Raw genomic sequence first — 20,460 nt, forward strand, 5'->3', positions numbered from 1 at the left:
AGATGCATCAAACTATGCTTGGGGGGCCCACCTGGCGGGGGAGATGCTTTCAGGGCATATGGACCCCAAAACAAATGCATCTGCATATCAATCAGAAAGAGATGTTAGCTGTTCAAAATGCCCTGACAGCCTTCAAGGACTTAGTTCATCCAGGACAACTACTGATAAAGACAGACAACACCACGGTTATGTGGTACATAAACAAGTAGGGGTGTACACATTCCTACCCCCTTTGGAGACTAGCCATGACATTGTGGGGCACAGCCTTGACTTACCAAGTACATCTTCAAGCTCACTTCCTGCCAGGAAAATAAAATACTCTGGCAGACAACCTAAGCAGAAATCTTAGGGGCCCTCATGAGTGGAAACTGGATCCACAAGTCTTCAGCATAATAACAGAGAAATGGGGGAGACCGGACATAGATCTACTTGCCTCTTCCCAAAATTATCAACTGGACAAATTCTGCAGAAGGACTTAACACAGACAAGCATGGAAAGTGAATGCCCTATCCTTCAGTTGGAAGAACCTATCAGTCTATGCCTTTCCTCTTCTGCCTCTTCTTCCCAAGGTCTTACTAAAGGTCAGACAGGAAAAAACAAAAATTATCCTAATTGCCCCGGACTGGCCTCGCCAGCACTGGTACTCAATTCTAAGGAATAAGTCTTAACTCCCTCATTGGTGCTTTCCTCAAAAACCTCATCTACTATCTCAGCAGAACAATCAAATTCTGCACAAACAGCTCCAAACTCTGAACCTGGCAGCACGGTTGATCTTGTAATTATTCAAACAACTCCTCTCAGTAAATCTGTGATGGATGTCATTTAGGAAGCCAGAAGGCCTAGTACTAGAAACTCTTATGCTGATAAATGGAAGAGATTCTGTGCTTGGAACCAAGCACAAGGGACTGACACAGCAAAGCCAAATATTCCTCAGATTTTACAATACTTGACTGAGATGCTTGACAAGGGCCTATCTTTTTCATCAATAAAAAATCCATTCCTCTGCCATCTCGGCTCATTACAGCACACAGCCTCCCATCTTTTCTCACCCTCTGCTAAAACAGTGTCTTAGAGGGGCTAAAAATTTAAGGCCTACCAGAAGATCACCAACTCCTGCATGGGACCTCAATTTTGTGTTGGAAAAGCTCACCCTGCCTCCATGTGAACCAGCAGCTACTGCGGATATAAAATTTTTATCTTGGAAAACAGCTTTCCTTCTGGCAATCACTTCAGCTAGTAGGGTTTCAGAACTACAGGCCCTCATGGCTGTGGAGCCTTTTATTACATTCTTCCCGGACATGGTGTCCCTGAGGACCAATCCTTCCTTTATACCTAAGGTGGTACCCAGTGTGGCTCTTAACCAAACTTTTCATCTGCCAACTTTTTACCCAAATCCGCAGAATAAAGGGGAGCGGATTCTGCATTCCTTGGACGAACACAGACAACTAAGATTCTACTTAAACAGGACCAAATCTCTAAGAAAGTCTGAGTAGCTACTGGTGGCATTTGCTGCAGGATCAGAGGGAAAGGTTATTTCAAAGCAGACAATTTCAAATGGTTGGCCAGACCTTCCAAAAAATCAATGGGCAGAGGCTCAGAAACAAGTCGCTGCTCTCATGGACATGAGGGTAATTCAACAAGTGCCACAGCAAGAGCAGGGACAAGAATTTTACTCAAGACTGTTCTTGGTGCCCAGAAAGGACAAAGCATGAAGACCAATACTGGACCTATGTATTCTCAACACTTACCTCGATATACCAAAATTCAAGATGTTGACCTTACAGCAGCTTCTGCCCATGCTGGGCAGCAAGGCTTGGCTCGTGACTTTAGACCTAAAAGAGGCATACCTGCATGTCCCAATCAGACAATCATGCAGCGGATACCTCAGATTCAAGGCTGGCTCAAACCATTACCAATTCTCTACACTGCCCTTTGGCTTATCTACTGCACCCAGGGTCTTCACAAAGTGCCTGGCACCAGTAATTGCTTACTGCAGACAAAGAGGAATACAAATATATCCTTATTTGGATGACTGCCTCATACAAGCAGAGAACAAGGACATTCTACTACAGCATCTGACTTTTGTGATAAGACTATTAACTTGCCTTAGGGTACACAGTCTACAAAAAGAAATCAAAACTAGTACCCTCTCAAGAGATAATATTCCTGGGTGCAAGCTTAAATACAACTGCCCAGATGGCTTATCTCACTCCAGACAAACAAAGGCAACTGACTACCTATTTCAAGGAAATGGCAACAAAGGCCCAGTTATCTGCAAGAAAAATTCTACAGGCTTTGGGCTTCATGGCATCCTGCATCTTACTAATTCCATATGCAAGACTGCTTATGAGGAAAATTCAGTGGTACTTAAAAAGTGTCTGGACACAACATTGCCGCAGTCTGGAAACAATGATTATTCTAATACCCTGCTTGCAACAGGAATTTCGATGGTGGGCAAAGGCTTGTCAACAAAACAAGGGACAGCCATTCACACTACACCCAGCCAGGCAGAGCCTAACAATAGATGCATCAGATTACGCCTGGGGGGCACATATGGCAGGAAGAGGCATTCAGGGCACCTGGTCCACAAACCAAAAGCATCTACATATCAATCAAAAAGAGATTCTAGCTGTTCAAAATGCCCTGACAGCCTTCAAGAACCTACTTCATCTGGGACAACTACTGATAAAGACAGACAACACCACGGTCATGTAGTACATAAACAAGCAGGGGGGGAACTCATTCTTACCCCCTATGCAGACTAGCCATGACTTTATGGGACACAACATTGACTTACCAGGTTCATCTGCAGGCACAGTTCCTGCCAAGAAAAGAAAATATTCTGGCAGACGAACTAAGCAGAAACCTCATGGATCCCCACGAGTGGCACCTGGATCCACAAGTCTTCAGCATGATAACAATGAAATGGGGACACCCGGACATAGATCTATTTGCCTCCCCTCAAAACAATCAACTAAGAAGAGTCTGCACAAGGACTTATCACAGACAAGCTTGGAAAGTTGGAAGTCTTATCTTTCAACTGGACAAACCTATCAGTATATGCCTTTCCTCCACTGCCTCTTCTCCCCAAAGTACTCCTAAAGGTCAGGCAGGAGAGACCAAAAATGATTCTTATTGCCCCAGACTGGCCACGCCAGTACTGGTATCCGATCCTAAGGAACTTGTCCCAATGCCCAGCCTGGACCTACCTCATATACCTCATCTACTGTCCCAACAAAACAATCAGATTCTGCACAGCCATCTCAGGACTCTAAACCTGGCAGCATGGCAGATAATGTAGCCATACAAACCACACCTCTCAGTAAAGCTGTGATGGATGTCATTTTAGAAGCCAGAAGGCCTAGTACTAGAAAATCCTATGCTGGGAAATGGAAGAGATTTTGTGCTTGGAACCAAGCTGAAGGAACTGATACAGCTGTCCCAAATATTCCTCAGATTTTGCAGTATTTAACTGAGATGCTGGACAAAGGCCTATCTTTTTCATCAATTAAAATCCATGCCTCTGCCATTTCGGCTCATTACAATACAGAGCCACCACTATTTTCTCATTCTTTACTAAGGCAGTACCTAAGAGGAGCCAAAAACTTAAGGCCTCCAAGGAGAACACCAACACCTGCATGGGACCTCAATTATGTCTTGGAAAAACTCACCTTACCTCCTTTTGAGCCAGCTGCTACTGCAGACATAAAGTTTTTTATCTTGGAAAACAGCTCTGCTCCTAGCAATAACTTCTGCAAGACGAGTTTCAGAGCTACATGCTGTCATGGCTGTGGAACCCTTTAACATTTGCTATCCAGACAGGGTCTCTCTGAGAACAAACCCTAGATTTATGCCTAAGGTGGTATCCAGTGTAGCCCTTAACCAAACAATTCATTTGCCAACTTTTTATCCAAGTCCACAGAACAAGGGGGAGAAAATTCTGCATTCTTTGGACGTACACAGACAACTTAGATTCTACTTGGACAAAACTAAAGTTTTCAGAAAGACAGAACAGTTACTAGTGGCATATACCACAGCATCACAAGGAAAGGCCATCTCCAAGCAGACTATTTTAAAGTGAATAGGTCACTGCATTCGTTTCTGCTACTCACAATGTGGTAAACCAGTGCCTAAGGGCATTAGGCCACATTCAACCAGAGCTGCAGCCACTTCTGCAATTTCGCAGGGGAGTACCAACCAAAGACATTTTGGAGGCTGCTACTTGGAGTTCAGTGCATACCTTTACAAAGCATTACAATCTGCCTCTTTACTCTAAATCCAGGGCAGGCTTTGCCACTGCAGTTCTGCAGGGCCTCATAGCCGCTCCTAATGCTGTTTAGCTCCATCCCCCTAACCATAGCTTTGGGACTCTACCCAAATGTAATGACTGCAACAGTGAAACACGAAGAACATAGTACAGTTGTGTACACTTGCCATAAATGTAGATGTTCGAGTGTATTCACTGTTGCAGTCCGGGTTACCCACCTGCCATCCCCCTTATTTTTGCTGGAACTTATCTTTACTTCTCTAATCTATACAACCTCGATGGTGTATTTGCTTATAGAGGAAGGTAAAAAAATTATTTTGGTGCATGTATGTTTTATTTACCTAATTTTAGCCTACCCTTTTGGGGGTACCTGACATCTGGGGCAAGAAAAACTAAATAAAATGGCTTCGGCTGCACCTTTTATACCCCTGACGACCTGACGTCAGGGAAGAGGCGACAGCAACTGACGTAGGACCCAAGACTTTGGAATTCAGGCCGACTGTGGGCAACCTGCCAGCAGGATAACCCAAATGTAATGATTGCAACAGTGAATACACTCGAACATCTACATTTATGGTAAGTGTACACAACTGTACTTTTTATACCCCTGACGACCTGACGTCAGGGAAGAGGAGACAGCAACTGACGCAGGACCCAGACTTTGATATTCAGGCCAACTGAGGGCAACCTGCCAGCAAATTACCTTAATGTAATGACTGCAACAGTGAATACACTCTAACATCTACATTTTTGGTAAGTGTACACAACTGTACTTTCTTCCTGTATACTTGGATGCCTTTACTGCAGCCTCTAGAGCACCTGACTCGCAGCCTCCTGAACCTAAGCGCCCTGATCGCTTCTACAAGGTGCCAGAGAAACAAAAATTCCTCATAAAGCCACCCTTAGCAGACCCAGCAGTGATTGCCACTGCCCATGATCTAGGTTGTTACCTTCTGCCTCTCTATTGCCCACGGATAAAGATAGCAAATCCATGGATAGGATAGGCAAGAAGGTGTACACTTCCTCCACCTTGGCCTTCAGAGCCATTAACTATCAAACTCACATGACCAAGTATGCCCTGGACTTAGTATCCCAAGCCACCTCTATGCTGGCTTCAATTCCTCCTTCAAATTATCTTTAGCACTACAAGTGGCTATACACTACATAAGATGCAGCTACGATGCTGCAGAAGCTTCTGCTCGCTCTGCAGCATCAGCATCTGTCCTTAGAAGATATTCCTGGCTTAGACTACAGAATCTGCCAGAGGACTTCAAGTCCAAAATCTTGGATGCCCCCTGGATCAAAGCATCCTCTTTGGAAAATCTGCAGACCTATTTAATATTCTGCAAGAAAGAATTACAGGATATTAAACCTCTCCTGGTATCCCCTATACCCAAATTTTATAGGATCTACCCGGCTAAGACTACCTTTGTTAGGCGTAACCCGCATTCTCCTGCCGCCTCCTCCAGACCCAGAAGAGGAACTAGAAGACATTCCTCATCCAGACCCACTGGCCCACCTCCTCAGCCTTGACAACCCTTTCAGGACAGGGGAGGTTCTAATAATGCGTGACTGCCTTGCCCATCTGCCCCTCTCAGCTCACCTTACCCACTGTTTCCCCTTCTGGCAAAAAATCACCACATACCAATGGGTATTAACCATTATTCAAAAAGGATACTTTCTATCCTAAAGTCATACCCCCCCCCCCCCGGAAGAAGGGCATTCCGTTTCCTCCAAAAACACTGCCATCTCCTTCCACAAATTCTGTCAGCCCTGCAACAGCAAGGCACAATAGAGCCTGTTCCCACAGGACAAGAAGGAAAGGGATTCTATTCTGTTCCTGGTCCCTCGAAAGGACGGGCCCTGGAGACCCATTTTGGATCTCTCCTTCCTAAACCTTTACCTGCAGGTATCCTCCTTCAAAATGCTGTCACTTCCCACTCTCTTATCCCCTCATACCCTCAAATGCTTTCATGGTCACCTTGGACCTAAAAGATGCTTACCTGCACATTCCCATCAGGGCCTCACACAGAAGTTTCCTGTGTTTCTCTGGCCCATCATTGCACTTCCAATTTACGGCCTTGCCATTTGGTTTATCCACTGCCCCAAGAGTGTTTACAGAATACCTAGCTCCAGCCTTTGCCTTCTGCAGGATCCAAGGAATCCAGATTTCCCCGTATCTGGACGACATCCTTATCCTAACACAGTTCGAAGATTCCCTCTTAAGACATCTACACTTCACTATGTCCCTTCTACAAAGTCTAGGGTTCACTCCAAACCTCAAGAAGTCCTCCCTGAACCCAGACAAGGACAAGATATTCCCAAGTTGCAGAATCAATACGAAACATATGAAAGCCTTTCTCCCACAGGACAAGGTTCTTTTTCTAACTTCCCATTTCCAGGAAGTCTTGCTCTCCCAGACAATTACTGCAAAGCAATTCCTTCAACTCCTGGGATTGATGGCAACAACCGTTCCAAGCTACAAGCCTTAATGGCATGCTCACCTTACACCATCTTTCATAGGGACAGGGTCACACTGAGTACTAACCCCTCCTTCATGTCCAAGGTAGTCAGTGACTTATCTCTAAATCAATTCATTCACCTACCCAGTTTTTTCCCCTCTCCCACCAACCAGGGAGAGAGGATACTCCACTCCCTAGATGTCCGCAGGCAACTGAAATTTTACCTCTACAAGACTAAAGATTGTAGGAAATCCAAACAACTCTTAGTATCTTTCCATCCCAGGGCATTGGGCAAGGCAGTCAGCAAACAGACCATTGCATCCTGGATTAGAAGGGCAATCTGTTTCTGCTACTCGCACCACGGACCCCTCCCCCCGTCCGGTTGGGGTTAAGGCACACTTCACAAGAGCAGTGGCCACTTCCACGGCCTTCCAAAAAGGCATGGACACAGCTTCCATTTTGGAAGTAGCTACATGGTCCACTGTCCACACTTTCACCAAACATTACAAATTGGACCAAATCTCCAACGCATGTGCAGGATTTGCCAGGGCAATCCTACAAGGCTTTGTGGAATCATCTTCTGCATCCGCCACCCTTTCATCAAACTAAGCTGTGGTACTCTCCCGCACCAAGAATACTGCAACATAGGAATATAAGGACATAGAATAGTTGTGTAAAATCTTACCATAACCATAGATGTCCTTCTCTTCCATGTTGCAGTATTCCTTCCCACCCACCATTCCCCCCGACAGACTCTACCAGTCTAACTGATCCCTGATGCCTCTCTCCATTACAGAAGATTCACAGATTCACAGAGCCTTATTCTTGGTACCTTTGGCAGCCTATCCTGTTGGGCCATCTACTTTGCCTGCTTAGCTTCAAGTTCTGAGGGTAGTGCATGCAGACGTCATACTTAAGGTCCCTGGTTTATGGCCCTACATGTGACATCCCACGCAGCTACAACAGCCAAGCTGAAGCTTTTGTATAGGAGCCAACGTACGAGTCTTCTGAAGGCAGGAAATCCCACACCAAGAATACTGCAACATTATGAATCTAATGTAATTCATTCAGTTAATGGTTGGTTCTGCATTGCCATTGCAGGGCTCAACAGAGTTCTGGAGAGGACACTTGTTGGCAGAGCATTATAGGTAAAAGGAGAAGGGCTTCTTGCCAAGCAGACTAAACATTGAGAGCTGTAATCCCAGTTTTTATGAGGTTGGACTTGCTTATATGATTGTCATGTTATAGTGAGTATGTAACTTTTTTATGGATCTGCATTAATTTTACATGTGCATTATAGAACAGTGCAAACTTAAAGTGACTGTGCCACTGTCAACATTAACCTGCTGTTGTCAGAGGTGTAACCCCAGTTACGTATTAGCCGGCTCTTATTACATTTGATTTTGATAGCATTATCATACCCTACTCAGTCTTAAAGCTTTTGAATGTTTTGACTTTTGTTGACCTTTTATTGTATCCCAGATGTTCCTTACCTCCATTTTCTTTTTAACTCTTTCTTTGGTCTCTCTCTCTCTCTCTCTTTTTTTTTTTTTTTTTAAGGAGTTGAAAAATGAGGTGATGGAGCACCGTCTGGTTTTGGACACCATCAATGAAGTCAGCACTGCTCTGCTGGAGCTGGTACCATGGAGAGCTCGTGAAGGACTAGATAGGCTGGTTTCAGAAGCCAATACCAGGTACAAATCAGTCAGTGATATTGTGGCGCAGAGAGTGGAACAGATTGATGCAGCTATACAAAGATCACAACAGGTAACCATAACAGACTGCATGCCATAACTATCTCCTGGCCTCTTCCTAGAGCAGTCATCATCATGGTTAATGGCCTGACCAGAGGCTGACCTGACTTTAAGATGCCTTCTTGGGGCTTTGGTTCACTGCTGATCACCATGGAATTGAGCATATGCATGCTTCTCTTCACCGTCATAGTAACACAATCATTTTGTGTCATGCATGGGTGCATTCACAGTACTAGCTGTTATTTTTTTCATATGGTGCAGATGCAGTTGGTTATGCCTAGGTTTTATTATCTTGGGTGTGGCATAGGAATTTAAAACTTTAGGGAGATTTTAGACTGAATTAGGTTATGTGGGCTAGAATTGCCCAGAAATGACAGCTGCATTAAAAGACAAATAGGTATTGGAAAGTTGTGTATGCATTAAGGTGAGGAGGGCAAAATATATTAACAAAGTGGGTTGGTAGTACGAGTCTAGGTGTTACTTATCTGCATAACATTTTGTGCTGCAAGATTAATGTTCACCAGTGATTTTTTAAGTTTAGTCATAGCTTGTTTTCCCCCTCTATACCTGCCAGCAGCCAGGCCCCCACAACAGCCACTAACACCTGTTAGTTTCCTTTTATGGAGCAAGAGCACAGCAAAGGCATCTAGCAGCCATCAGGCAGTTTTTTAAAGCCATACTATTCTCTACATGTCAGCAAGTTTTCAAGGGGTTAGGTGCATGATGATGGGACCTTGTGAAAGCTTGTCACCCACTTCTGCATTTAACACTACCCAGTAACCCTACCTCTTTGTAGGCAGATACTTCCATCCATCTTTTGTTTCCACTTGCATTTATTAGCAAAGCAGAAAGCCCATCCAGGGAAACACACACACACACACACACACACACACACACACACCCCTGATAGAGGTGTGCAGGCTGTGGCTCATCATTCCTTTCCCAGCTAGCTCACTTCTAAGGTCACTAATCAAATGTAGGTCAGGACTCCATCTGTGTCTACCATGAAACCAGCTTTTAATGCTGTTTCATTGATCATCTAAAAAATGATTAGCTCATGCTTAATCTCCTTGCCATGTCCTGTCTGCATACTCATGTTCTGTTTTGTTTTTTTGCAGTTTTATAACGATGTACTGTTTATTATTTTGTAGTCATGTGTGTGTTTGCAGTCACTGTCATGAAGTGAAATATTGCCCACTATCTCAAATATTTTCATTTCTGTCTTAAAATTTTGTGAGTCCGTCATCCTTTTAAAGGATGAAACTTGAGTCACTGCCTTAACTGAAAACGTTTTTAGATTAGTCTCTGTCTTGTACTGATGTGGGGTAAGATGGTTGCTTTCATAAACATATGACATTCCCTTCGTGACATGCAGTCACTTGTGGGCTTCAGCTTGATGAAGACAGTTTTTCCCTTTAGTGATTTCACTTTTAGATCTACATATAAACTAGCTTATCAAAATGTCAGACTTTTTATACAAGCCCTAGGTGAGCTCAGGAATCATTAAAAGTTTGTGTAACACTTGAAATAGCAATAATTGACGCAGCATTCCCAATTAGTAATATTTTTCCACGTCTTAAGACTACAGAAAGCCTTACTGAAAATCTTGGTTGCTAGGGATGGTAGTTACCCTCCAAATCTTAGAACTAAATGAGTTCATATTTCCAGTTTGGAGTTTGTTTTTTTTTTTTTTTTTAACTCAGGTTGGCTATCATAGAGAACTGTTGATGTGAAGTTGTTAAATCTCGCCGTTTATTCTCACTGATGGGTTCGGAGTCGATCCTCGGCTCTGACATGGCCTATAGCAAAGCTCAAGGTTTCCCAGTAGCTCAAGGCCAAGCCCCTTATCCCATGATGCACTGCTGGAATTACCTCAGATCTAGTTTGCCACGGCACAGATCTCGGTGTTCCAGATAGCTCGGACCATTATTAATCAATAGATTCTTCTATTTGCAAATTTAAAAACTTTTTTTCTTGACAGGATAGTGTGTGTGTGTGTGTATATATAGATATATATATATATATATATATATATATATATATATAGATATAGATATATATATATATATATATATAGATATAGATATATATATATATATATATATATATATATCTATATCTATATATATATATATATATATATATATCTATATATATATATAAAATCTCTAAAGTTTTAGACTTCGACTTAGTTTTAGATTAGTGCCCTGTGTTGGCTTCTGTTTTTCTATAGTGTTGGGCCTAAGAGTTGGCCTTGTATTTAACCTCATTCTTAGGTGTACTTTGGTAGATATTTCTAAATGTGTTGTTTAATTCTTTAAAATTGTTTAATCTGATAATAGAAATGTCTGATGAGAAAGAGAAACCTCATCCAAAATCTGGCTTTAAAAAATGTCCGGATTGTGGACAAAAAATGTTTGTCACTGACGGGCATATTCAATGTGTTTATTGTCTGGGAGCTAAACACCTCCAAGACTCTTGCAGTATATGTCACTCCTTCTCCTCCAGGGTACTTTTGGAGAGAAGGAGAAAATTAGTAGACGGGTTTACTTCAGCACCCTTTCTCAGAAGCGCTGGGTGACCAGGATGGTGCTAGTAGATCCTCAAAATCTTCCAAATCCTCAGGTGATTCAAAAGCATCCAAAAAGACTAAAAAAATGGAGGGTGTAGGGTCATCTGTTCCACTGTCCTCTGAACCGAGTGTCCCTTCTGTTCAGAGCCAGCTCACAGCTTTGGAGCTGGTCTCTGAGATTCCCTCATCTTCTCTGCTCCAGTCAGCACCTTTGGTGCACTCCTCGAGGTCTTCTGTCAGTGCCTCAGATATGGATATGGACCGGCTAGTGCAGAAGCTTTTACGGGGCACCAGGCCTTGCTAAATTATTGTCTGAGCCGAAGAACATTAAATCGGACTTGACTACTCTTCCTCTGAGCCGTACTGGACTTTCGGAGCCGAAGGAGCCCAACCTGAAAGTTGTCAAGCCTGTGGAGCCGAGACTTGCACCGGTGTTATCGGTTCCATATACTCGGACGTCCTCGGCACCGACCGGGGACTCTAGGAGCCGACACTCTCCCGTCTGGTCCAGGAAGGATAGTCGTACCGATTTGTTGGTGCCGACTCTTCCTCTCGGGGCTTCAGCTCGAATGTGCTCGGCTCCTACCTCGGGCACAGAGCCCATGGCCTCGGTGCAGGAGGATCGGACGGTCCCTTCGGATCCGTCTACCTCTTCTCGTTGGAGCCATGGTGCGTTCGATGCCATGAGGAGAGTCCTGTCTCCAAAGACATCAGCAGCATGAGGTCTGGCTTCCTCCTCCCCTCAAGCGCCTGTGTCCGCTCCTGTTTCTACCGGTCCTCCCAAGCGTAGAGACCGTGAGCCTCAAGAAGCCCCACAGGGCACCCCCTGCTCTTCTGAGACCTCCCCAGATCCCCCCACTGAGGAGGTACCCAGGAAGAGAGACTGTGCAAGAGGAAGCACTTGGACTCCCCACAGGAGTCTTTGACATCTGACACTGACTTGGCTGAGTCAGAAGGGTCTCCTAGAGCCCCCTCTGAGGATATCTCTTTTGCGGAGATATTAGAAATCCTTAATCAGAGGGGCGGTTGGCAGTCCAAAAGCCCTACTGAAGACAAGTCAGTGCTCTTGAAGGCTTTCGGGTCTCAACCTTCCACTTCTAGGGTGTCTCCGCCTTACGATGAGCTCATGGAGCTGATCTCTCGTAAGGCGTGGGAGTCTTTGGAGTCCATGGAACCTGTCCCTCGGAAGCCAAATAAGTTCATCTCTGCCCCAGTGGACAAAGCCTTTTTGACTAAGGGAGTGCCTGTTGATGCCATGGTGGTGGCTGCAGCCACCAAAAAGGAAACGTCTGAGACATAATCATCTGTCCATCCTCTTAACAGAGATTCTAGGATCATGAATAGATATGGGAAGCGCATGTTTAGTTCAGCAACCTTTTCCCTTCAATCACTGAACTATTAAATCCATTTTACAAGACTACAAAGAGATCTCCTGAAAGAGCTAGGAGATACCATCCAGGGTACGGTAGCTGCAGGGGTTGCCGGCAAAGTTAACACACAGCTCGCTACCCTAAACTCAATTGTAAACTCGTCCATGCGCCTCATATCTTACGCAGCTGATGGTTCGAGTAGAGCCGCTAGTTCAGGCATTGCTCTGCATAGACAAGCCTGGATGCGTCTCTGTTCCTTTGTGGAGCCTTTCAAGTCTTCCTTTATCAACACCCCATTTGATGGCTCATCCCTGTTTGGGCCCAAGGTAAAGGAAACTCTAACCAGGTGTGAGCAGGAAGGCAAGACTCTGTCTGCCACTGGAGTCAGTTTTTTCTCCCCCTACTCGGCCCTATCCCAAGGGTCTTAAGGGCGGAAAAATGTGGTTCCGAAAAGCACAGGGAGCCTTTCAGGACACACTTGGAGAAACCCCCTCTAGAGGCAGAGGAAGGGGGTTATAATGCAAGACGACACCCGCGTGGCAGGGAGGGGGGGTCCGCAACAGAATGGTGACAGAGGCCAGTTCTCTGGTCAACCCTACCAGCACTCCTGAAAGGAGACACGGCTGTCCAGCTCTGGAGGCAGTCGGGGGTCGCTTATCTTAGTACCCAGAAGCCTGGCTAAACATAACGTCTGATACCTGGGTACAAAGCATCATTTCCAGAGGGTATTTCATACCATTCTCTTCCCCTCCCACTCCTGTAAACAGAATCCCAGATATTCCACCCAGTCTCAGGGAACAAGCAACCATAAGGTCCGCAAGTTGCTAGAAAAAAAAGAGTCATCCAGCCAGTCCTAGCAGACCAAGTTGGATTCGGAACTTACTCAAGATTCTTTTTGGTTCCAAAGAAAACAGGGGACTGGAGACCTATCTTGGATCTCAGCAGACTGAACCAATTTGTAAAAAAAGAGACGTTCCGAATGGTCACACTTCAGGCCATTCTTCCCTTTCTAGGGAAAGGCGATTGGATGTGCTCCATCGATCTCAAGGACGCGTACTACCACATAAAGATGGACAGATGCTCCAGAGATAACCTGCATTTCCGGCTGGGAGCCAATCACTACCAGTTTCGAGCCCTGCCTTTGGTCTCACTACAGCCCCCAGAGTGTTCACCAAATGCATGGCAGTGGTCACAGCTCACCTGAGGCATCTAGGATTCCAAGTGTTTCCATATCTAGACGATTGGCTCCTCACCACTACCACCAGGCATCAATTGATTCAGGCAACACTATCTACTCAGACACTCTGCCGCCACTTAGGTATTACAGTCAACTTCGAAAAGTCTGCCTTGTCGCCATCGCAGCATACCGTCCTTGTAGGAGTAGAGTTAGATACCTCAACCACCACCCTACATCTTCCAGTCGAAAGGGTCTCACTACTTCGCCAACACGTCAACTCATGGGTGTCAAAGAACAGAGCTACAGCTGCAGAGGTCTTGAAGGTACTAGGTTTGATGGCGGCAGCAATTCTAGCCATTCCACTCGCAAGGATGCATATGCAAATTCTTCAATGGCTCCTGTTCGCTCAGTGGTCTTACCAGAAGTTACCAGTGAACCATATGATTCTCATCACAAATTCTTGCAAGAGAGACCTTCGGTGGTGGTTGACGTCTCTTCATGATACAATAGGAAGACCCTTTGTGCTCCCCCCAGTAGCCACTGTGACCAACGACGCTTCCCTGATAGGGTGGGGGGGCATTTTCAGGGAAAGACTGCCCAAGGCACATTGACGGATCAAGAGTCACATCTGCATATCAATGTTCTGGAGTTGAGAGCAGTACTTCTGGCGTTGCAGTACTTCCAGGACTGTCTTCCTCTAGGGACAATTGCAATTTAGACAGACAGCATGTCAGTGGTCTGGTCTGGTACTTGAACAAACAGGGTGGAACCAAGTCTTGCCCCTTTGTTGAGAATCCCTCAGGGTATGGCAATGGGGCTGTGTCATCCCAGCGTTTTCTGTTAGCAACGCACATCCCAGGGAAATCCAACGTGATAGCGGACAAGCTGAGCAGGGCGATACTGTTGCCTCACGAGTGGTCTTTCAACGAACACGTTGCAGACTTGATTTTCCGCAAATGGGGCCAGCCTTGCTGCGTCCTCTTTGCCCGTCACATCAGTACCAAATGCAGAAGCTGCTTTGCCCTGATACCACCTCTGGGACATTCCCCAAGAGACTCACTCGCACACGATTGGCCTCCGGGTCTCCTATATGCATTCCCACCTATTCCATTGATACCCAGGTTTTAACAGAAAGCATCATCTGCTGGAGGATCCATGGATCCTGGATCCAGTTCCAGACCTCCTGACACACCCGTCAGGAGACCTCCATCCTTCATCGCTGTCTCTAAAGCTGACTGCTTGGCTGATCCACTTCCCCAAATAGCCAGGCTTCATTCACTTTCAGATGACACAAGACAAATTCTATTGTCTTCTCATAAGCCATCCACCAGAAAACTATATCGCAGTAAGTGGAAAAGATTCTCAGTTTGGGCCAGTATACAAAAAAATTGACCTGTTCCGAGCTCCTCTGTCGTCCATTTTAGAGTTTTTGACAATGATTTTTAAGGAAGGAGCAGCAGCTGCCACAGTTCGGGTTCAGTTAGCCGCCATATCAAATTTCCACCTTGGATTCGATGGGTTAAATTTTATGGCCCATAAGTTATCTAAGGTTTTTCTTAAAGGTGTTTTTCACATGACACCTCCTGTCAAAATCCCTTATTCTCCCTGGAATTTGAATATTTTGCTGTCTCAAATAATTCTTCCCCTCTTCGAACCAGCATCATCTTGTGATCTCAAATTTTTGTCCTGAAAAACTATTTTTCTAGTGGCCATTACTTCTGCCCGCAGAGTGTCAGAACTTCAGGCATTATCTATCAGACCTCCTTACATGATTTTCCATGCTGATAGAGTATCTCTCAGAACAAACCCCTCCTTTTTGCCTAAAATCTGTTCCAAGTCCAATATCAATCAGGTCATTATGTTGCCAGTCTCTTTTCCCCAACCATTCCAACAAATTGGAGTACATGCTGCACAAACTTGATGTACACAGACAGCTCAGATTCTATCTTGATAGAACTAAGGATATTAGAAAATCAGATCAACTCTTCGTATCCTTTTCGGAGGCCAGAAAAGGTAGACCAGTGGCTAAAACAACCCTTTCAAAATGGTTATCGGATTGTATCTTATTTGTTCATGCAAATGCTAACATACCTTTGCCACACAAAGCAAAGACTCGTTCATCCAGAGCCGTTTCTATGTCTTCTGCTTTTCAAGCTGAATTGCCCCTTGACAACATTTGTGCTGCAGCCACTTGGTCTAAGCCTCATACCTTCATCAGTCATTACAAAGTAGGTAAGGCTTCCAGGGACAGGTCTTTTTTTGGTTCCACGGTGCTGAAAAATGTACTCCCATGAGCCACCCAGGATTGCGGTTGCTAGGGACACTACCCATCAGTGAGAATAAACAGTGAAATTTAACAACTTCACATAAAGAAGTTATATACTCACCATAACTTTCCATGTGAGTTGTTTATCTCGCCTTTATTCTCACGTCCCTCCCTCCATCCCCCTCCTGTCTGACAGTTGACCTAGAGGCTAGTATCATCCTGGTTGTTCAATACTACTACTTCCTTCTTGGGGAGTGCTCCCCTTACAGGGGTATATATATATATATATATATATATATATATATATATATATATATATACATATATATATATATATATATACATGCAGCAAACAAGATCTGAGGTAATTCCAGCAGTGCATCATGGGATAAGGGGCTTGGTTTCGAGCTACTGGCAAACCTTGAGCTTTGCTGTAGGCCGTGTCGGAGCAGAGGATCGGTTCTGAACCCATCAGTGAGAATAAAGGCGAGATAAACAACTCACATGGAACGTTATGGTGAATACATAACTTCTTTTTTTTTTTCAGTCATGACTCTAAACATATGCAGTACATGCTTTCTGGCCAGGGATATTTGGAGTACAGCACAGGAGTAAACATTTTGGACTTGCAGCTGCTGAGTGCATATGATTATTTTTGTAAAAGTTTTGCATATATGTATTAACTGTTTTAAGTTTGGAAGTGGATAATTGTGTCATCCAGCACTGAAATGAGAGGGATATATGAGAAATGAATGAAAGGAGGACTACTCTCTTTTGCTTTGCTGTGGCAGAGCTTCAAATGGTGTCTGAATCTGTTCAAGATTGTTGTTAGATGTCATTGAAAGGTAGTAGTGGTAGTGAAGGCTGATGTTGGGTTTTGGCAGAAGACAGACGCTCTACTAGAGGACTAAATTGTCAAATCTTTCCACAAGTGCACAGGTAATGGAACAGATGGTAGTTGTTTTTGCAGGCTATAAAGATACTGCATTCATGTTCAAATGTATTGCATATGAAGGGGTGCTGCCTTTTTTATGATATAGATAGGAATTCAGATGTAGATTCACATATCTGTGTATGTGTTTTTATAATATAGCCATAGCATGTACAACAGCATTAATTGCATTTAGTAAATTTGTAGGAAAATTATATCCTATCACACCATCAAGTTATGCAGGTTTTATAATGCCTTTTTCAGTGATCTCCTTAAGTATTTTTGTGTACATCTGCATCTGCAACCCTTTCTTTCAGGTGGTGTAACTTGGCAAACACCGATTTCATCTTCAGCCCAGAGCATGTTTTGGGAGACAGATTAGGTGCATCTCCAGAGCTGCTTGCTTTAGCTTTTAATTGAAGCAGTGTCTAACATTTCAAAGCATGCTGTACAACACATTTGCCATGATCTTTCTACTGCCTTTTCTGTTTATACCTGTCTCATGCTTACTGACATGTTTTTATGTGCTGGGTATTGAATGAAGCACCAAATTGCATGTTCACTGTGGTTGCTCAAAATATGTCTTGCAGTGTTGCATCTTAACAGTTACTGTCACTGAATTTTAAAAATATTGGAATAGAAATTAGTATGTGATAGAATATTTTTTAAGAACTGTATAGTCACTGAGTTGCACAGTATTTGTTTTTATTCAAACTCTCATTGATCTACTTAGAATATAAATTCTGCAGTTGTGACATTTAATAGTCAAATGTCATTGGATAAGTAGATATGATTCTCACTTTGTGAGTGGAACTCTTTTTTAATGTTTGGTTCCCTGCATATAAAGTACAACAGCAAACCAAATAGACTTAGTTTTGAAAAAATTATAGAAACTCTGTATTCTGTATTACAGGGAAGGACGTGGCAGCTGTTGACATAAATGGATTGTTTTAGCTAATTTATTCCAGTGTAGTGGTTTAAAAATCTGTCTGTTGTCCTTAACTGCTGTACTTTGTTGAATAGAAAGTATTAGTCTGGTGTCTCACAGCTGCACCTTAACTCTTGAGACCAATTTTGAGATTTATTTATTTATTTATTTTATTCTTATTACACTCTTTTTCAGAGTTTGATTCTGCCTGATTAGGGCACTCTTTGCTCCATAGGAAAAATATCAGTTTGTTCTGTCTTTTAACTGGAATAGATTACTCAAGAAATTATTTGGATGCATCCATTGCCAAATTCCTTTCATCCTTTGCAAGCTGTCATTGTTTCATTCTTCATTGAATAAATTAAAGTAGGGTAGAGTACTCTCTATATGTGATCCAGATTTTTCAGAACCTATTTTAATGCAAGTCGGATGGAAGGCACAGTCTGCTCTTTTAGTCTTTTTCAGATAATTTTTAAAACTAAGGACCATTCTTTAGGCTACAGGCAGACTGATTTTTTTAAGAGAAGGTGCAACACATACAGTAGCAGGAGCCAAGGCTTATATTGACAATAGGGGATGGTATTACTATTACACACTGTTGTGATTAAAGTGTTGTGCATCTACCACAGTCATCTGTAACTATATTCCTTTTATTACCTGGCTGTTGTGGTACTAGCATGGAAGCAGCCCAGTTTGTTGTTGTTGTCTGTTTCCTCCAGTTCTTAAAAACAACATGAATTTGAAGCTAAATGCATGTTTTTTCAACTGTAACTTGTATTCCCATTAAACATGTGTACCCCATAATTTAATGTGCTTCCAATGCCATATGATTAGAATTGAATTAGAATTACTTGTGTGCATTCTATGTTACATTTTGCAGGAGTTCATGTTAGGCATTCCTAATTATGTTTGGTAACTGGCTGTTACTGTTTCAGTAGACAGGCTGGTTTCTTCGTACACTGTTAGTGCCTTCCGCCCTCTCCCAGAGCTGGTAGAAACTGTTGAGGAGCCCAGCTAGCTGTCAGTAAAGCATGAGACTCTTAATCTCAGGGTTGTGGGTTCTAGCTGCATGTTGGGTAAGTCCTTTAAACTTCCAGACACTGGACCCAACCCAGTTTGGTTTCGTCAAAAGTAGGTCATGCCTTCTCAACCTCGTAGACTTTGAGAGGGTCACCAAAGCAATGGATAAGGGCAAAATGGTTCACACTGCCTACCTTCACCTGGTCAAGGCATTTGACACAATACCCCACTCGGCATTGTTGCAAATTCAAGAGGTTAAGTACAAACCTTTACGTCACCCAATGGATAGCCAGCTGGCTCACAGACAGGACCCAGGAAGTTAGAATTGGGGAGGCCACCTGTACAAAGAGGCCAGTCACAAGTGGAGTCTCTCAGGGATTGGTCCTGGGATCAGTCCTGGGACCGATCCTTTTTGGCATTTACTTCTCTGAAGTCAAGACCAATGTCAGTGCCCTGTGGCTGAATAAATTTGCAGATGATTGCAAATCAGGAGCTGTCATCGAATCACCCACAGACACAAATGTTTTTCAGGAAGTGCTAACACAAACAAACAACTGGTGTCAGAGCCATAGACTAAAACTAAATGCCAAGAAATACATAATAGTATCCTTCAGGAAGTCATCCACCCCTGGTAAGTATCATAATGGCAATACAGCCCTAAGAAATGACCCAGTAGTCAGAGACTTTGAGGCACAGACAGTAATCTAGCATTTGACCATCATGTGTCAGCAGTAGTGAGGAAATAATTCTGTGTTGGGCAACTTATAAACAAAAGTATGGCATCTGGTCCAAGGAACTCATTGTTTCACTGTATTCAGCATGGCATATTTGGTATGTACCTAACCAGGCATATCCAACAGTTGGAATGTCCACAGAGGTTCCTCACTAAAAGAATACAGGGTATAAGTAGCATGTCCTATGCAGACCGCCTCAAGGCCCTGTCCCTGTATTCATTCTCCTAGAGTTGAGGGGAGATCTATGCCTAGCATACAAGGCATTGTCAGATTCCACTCTGATGGATCTCCTGCATATCCACAAAACAAACAGTACCAGAATTATCCGTTCTAAAGATTTAATCCTTGCTTGTGTTATAGATAGGTAGGACTTGCTGGAGAGACAGTTATATATCCCTGGAACTACTCCGTCTGTGGAACAGGCTCCCCATTTGGTATTAAGAACAAAAAATAAAATAATGCCTTGTATAGACATTCAGTAGTTTGTTCCTCATTTACGAAGTTTTCTTTTGCTATTATTGACTCAGTCAGCTATAATCCAAGGGGTGGGGATGCCAAAGTGTTGCTAGAAAACAAAGAATTAAAATGGGAGTTATAATTGCAGTCATCCTATTACCCAGGTTTAAATGAATATACTTCTGTCCAGTCTGTTTTAATTATGAGGGCGAATAATTTTAATGGGTTAGAAGTTTTATGGTTTGTATTTTGTGAGAGACCGACTTTGCTTGAATTTTATTATACACTGTGTAATGAGTTTTCCCTGTTGTTCTAGGTTAATTGGATAAGCGATTAATTAATTGGTTTTGTATATAAATGCCATTTATGTGATATGGTTTGATTCTGATGAAGTCCTGTTTGTGTTAAGGACGGAAGTGCTTAATCAGTTTGTTCACATGTAAATAATATGTTTTATTTTTTAGAAGAATCCTGGTTGTGCCTTCTAGTTACTAGTTTTTTATTTTTTTCTTGGTCATTCCGT

General features: G+C 43.4%; 1 protein-coding gene across 1 annotated transcript in view; it reads left to right on the plus strand.

Moving 5' to 3' along the window:
- LOC122792184 (microtubule-actin cross-linking factor 1-like) overlaps positions 1–20,460 on the plus strand; it is a gene marked incomplete in the record, with an annotated part of 3,579,694 nt that overhangs the window by 2,786,707 nt on the left and 772,527 nt on the right. Inside the window, 1 exon segment of the mRNA XM_044059907.1 lies at positions 8,290–8,496. Within this exon segment, the coding sequence (XP_043915842.1) occupies positions 8,290–8,496 (207 nt within the window).

This window comes from Protopterus annectens, chromosome 1.part2 (assembly GCF_019279795.1).
Source record: "Protopterus annectens isolate FY-2018-M chromosome 1.part2, PAN1.0, whole genome shotgun sequence".
NCBI classification, from domain to species: Eukaryota; Metazoa; Chordata; order Ceratodontiformes; family Protopteridae; genus Protopterus; species Protopterus annectens.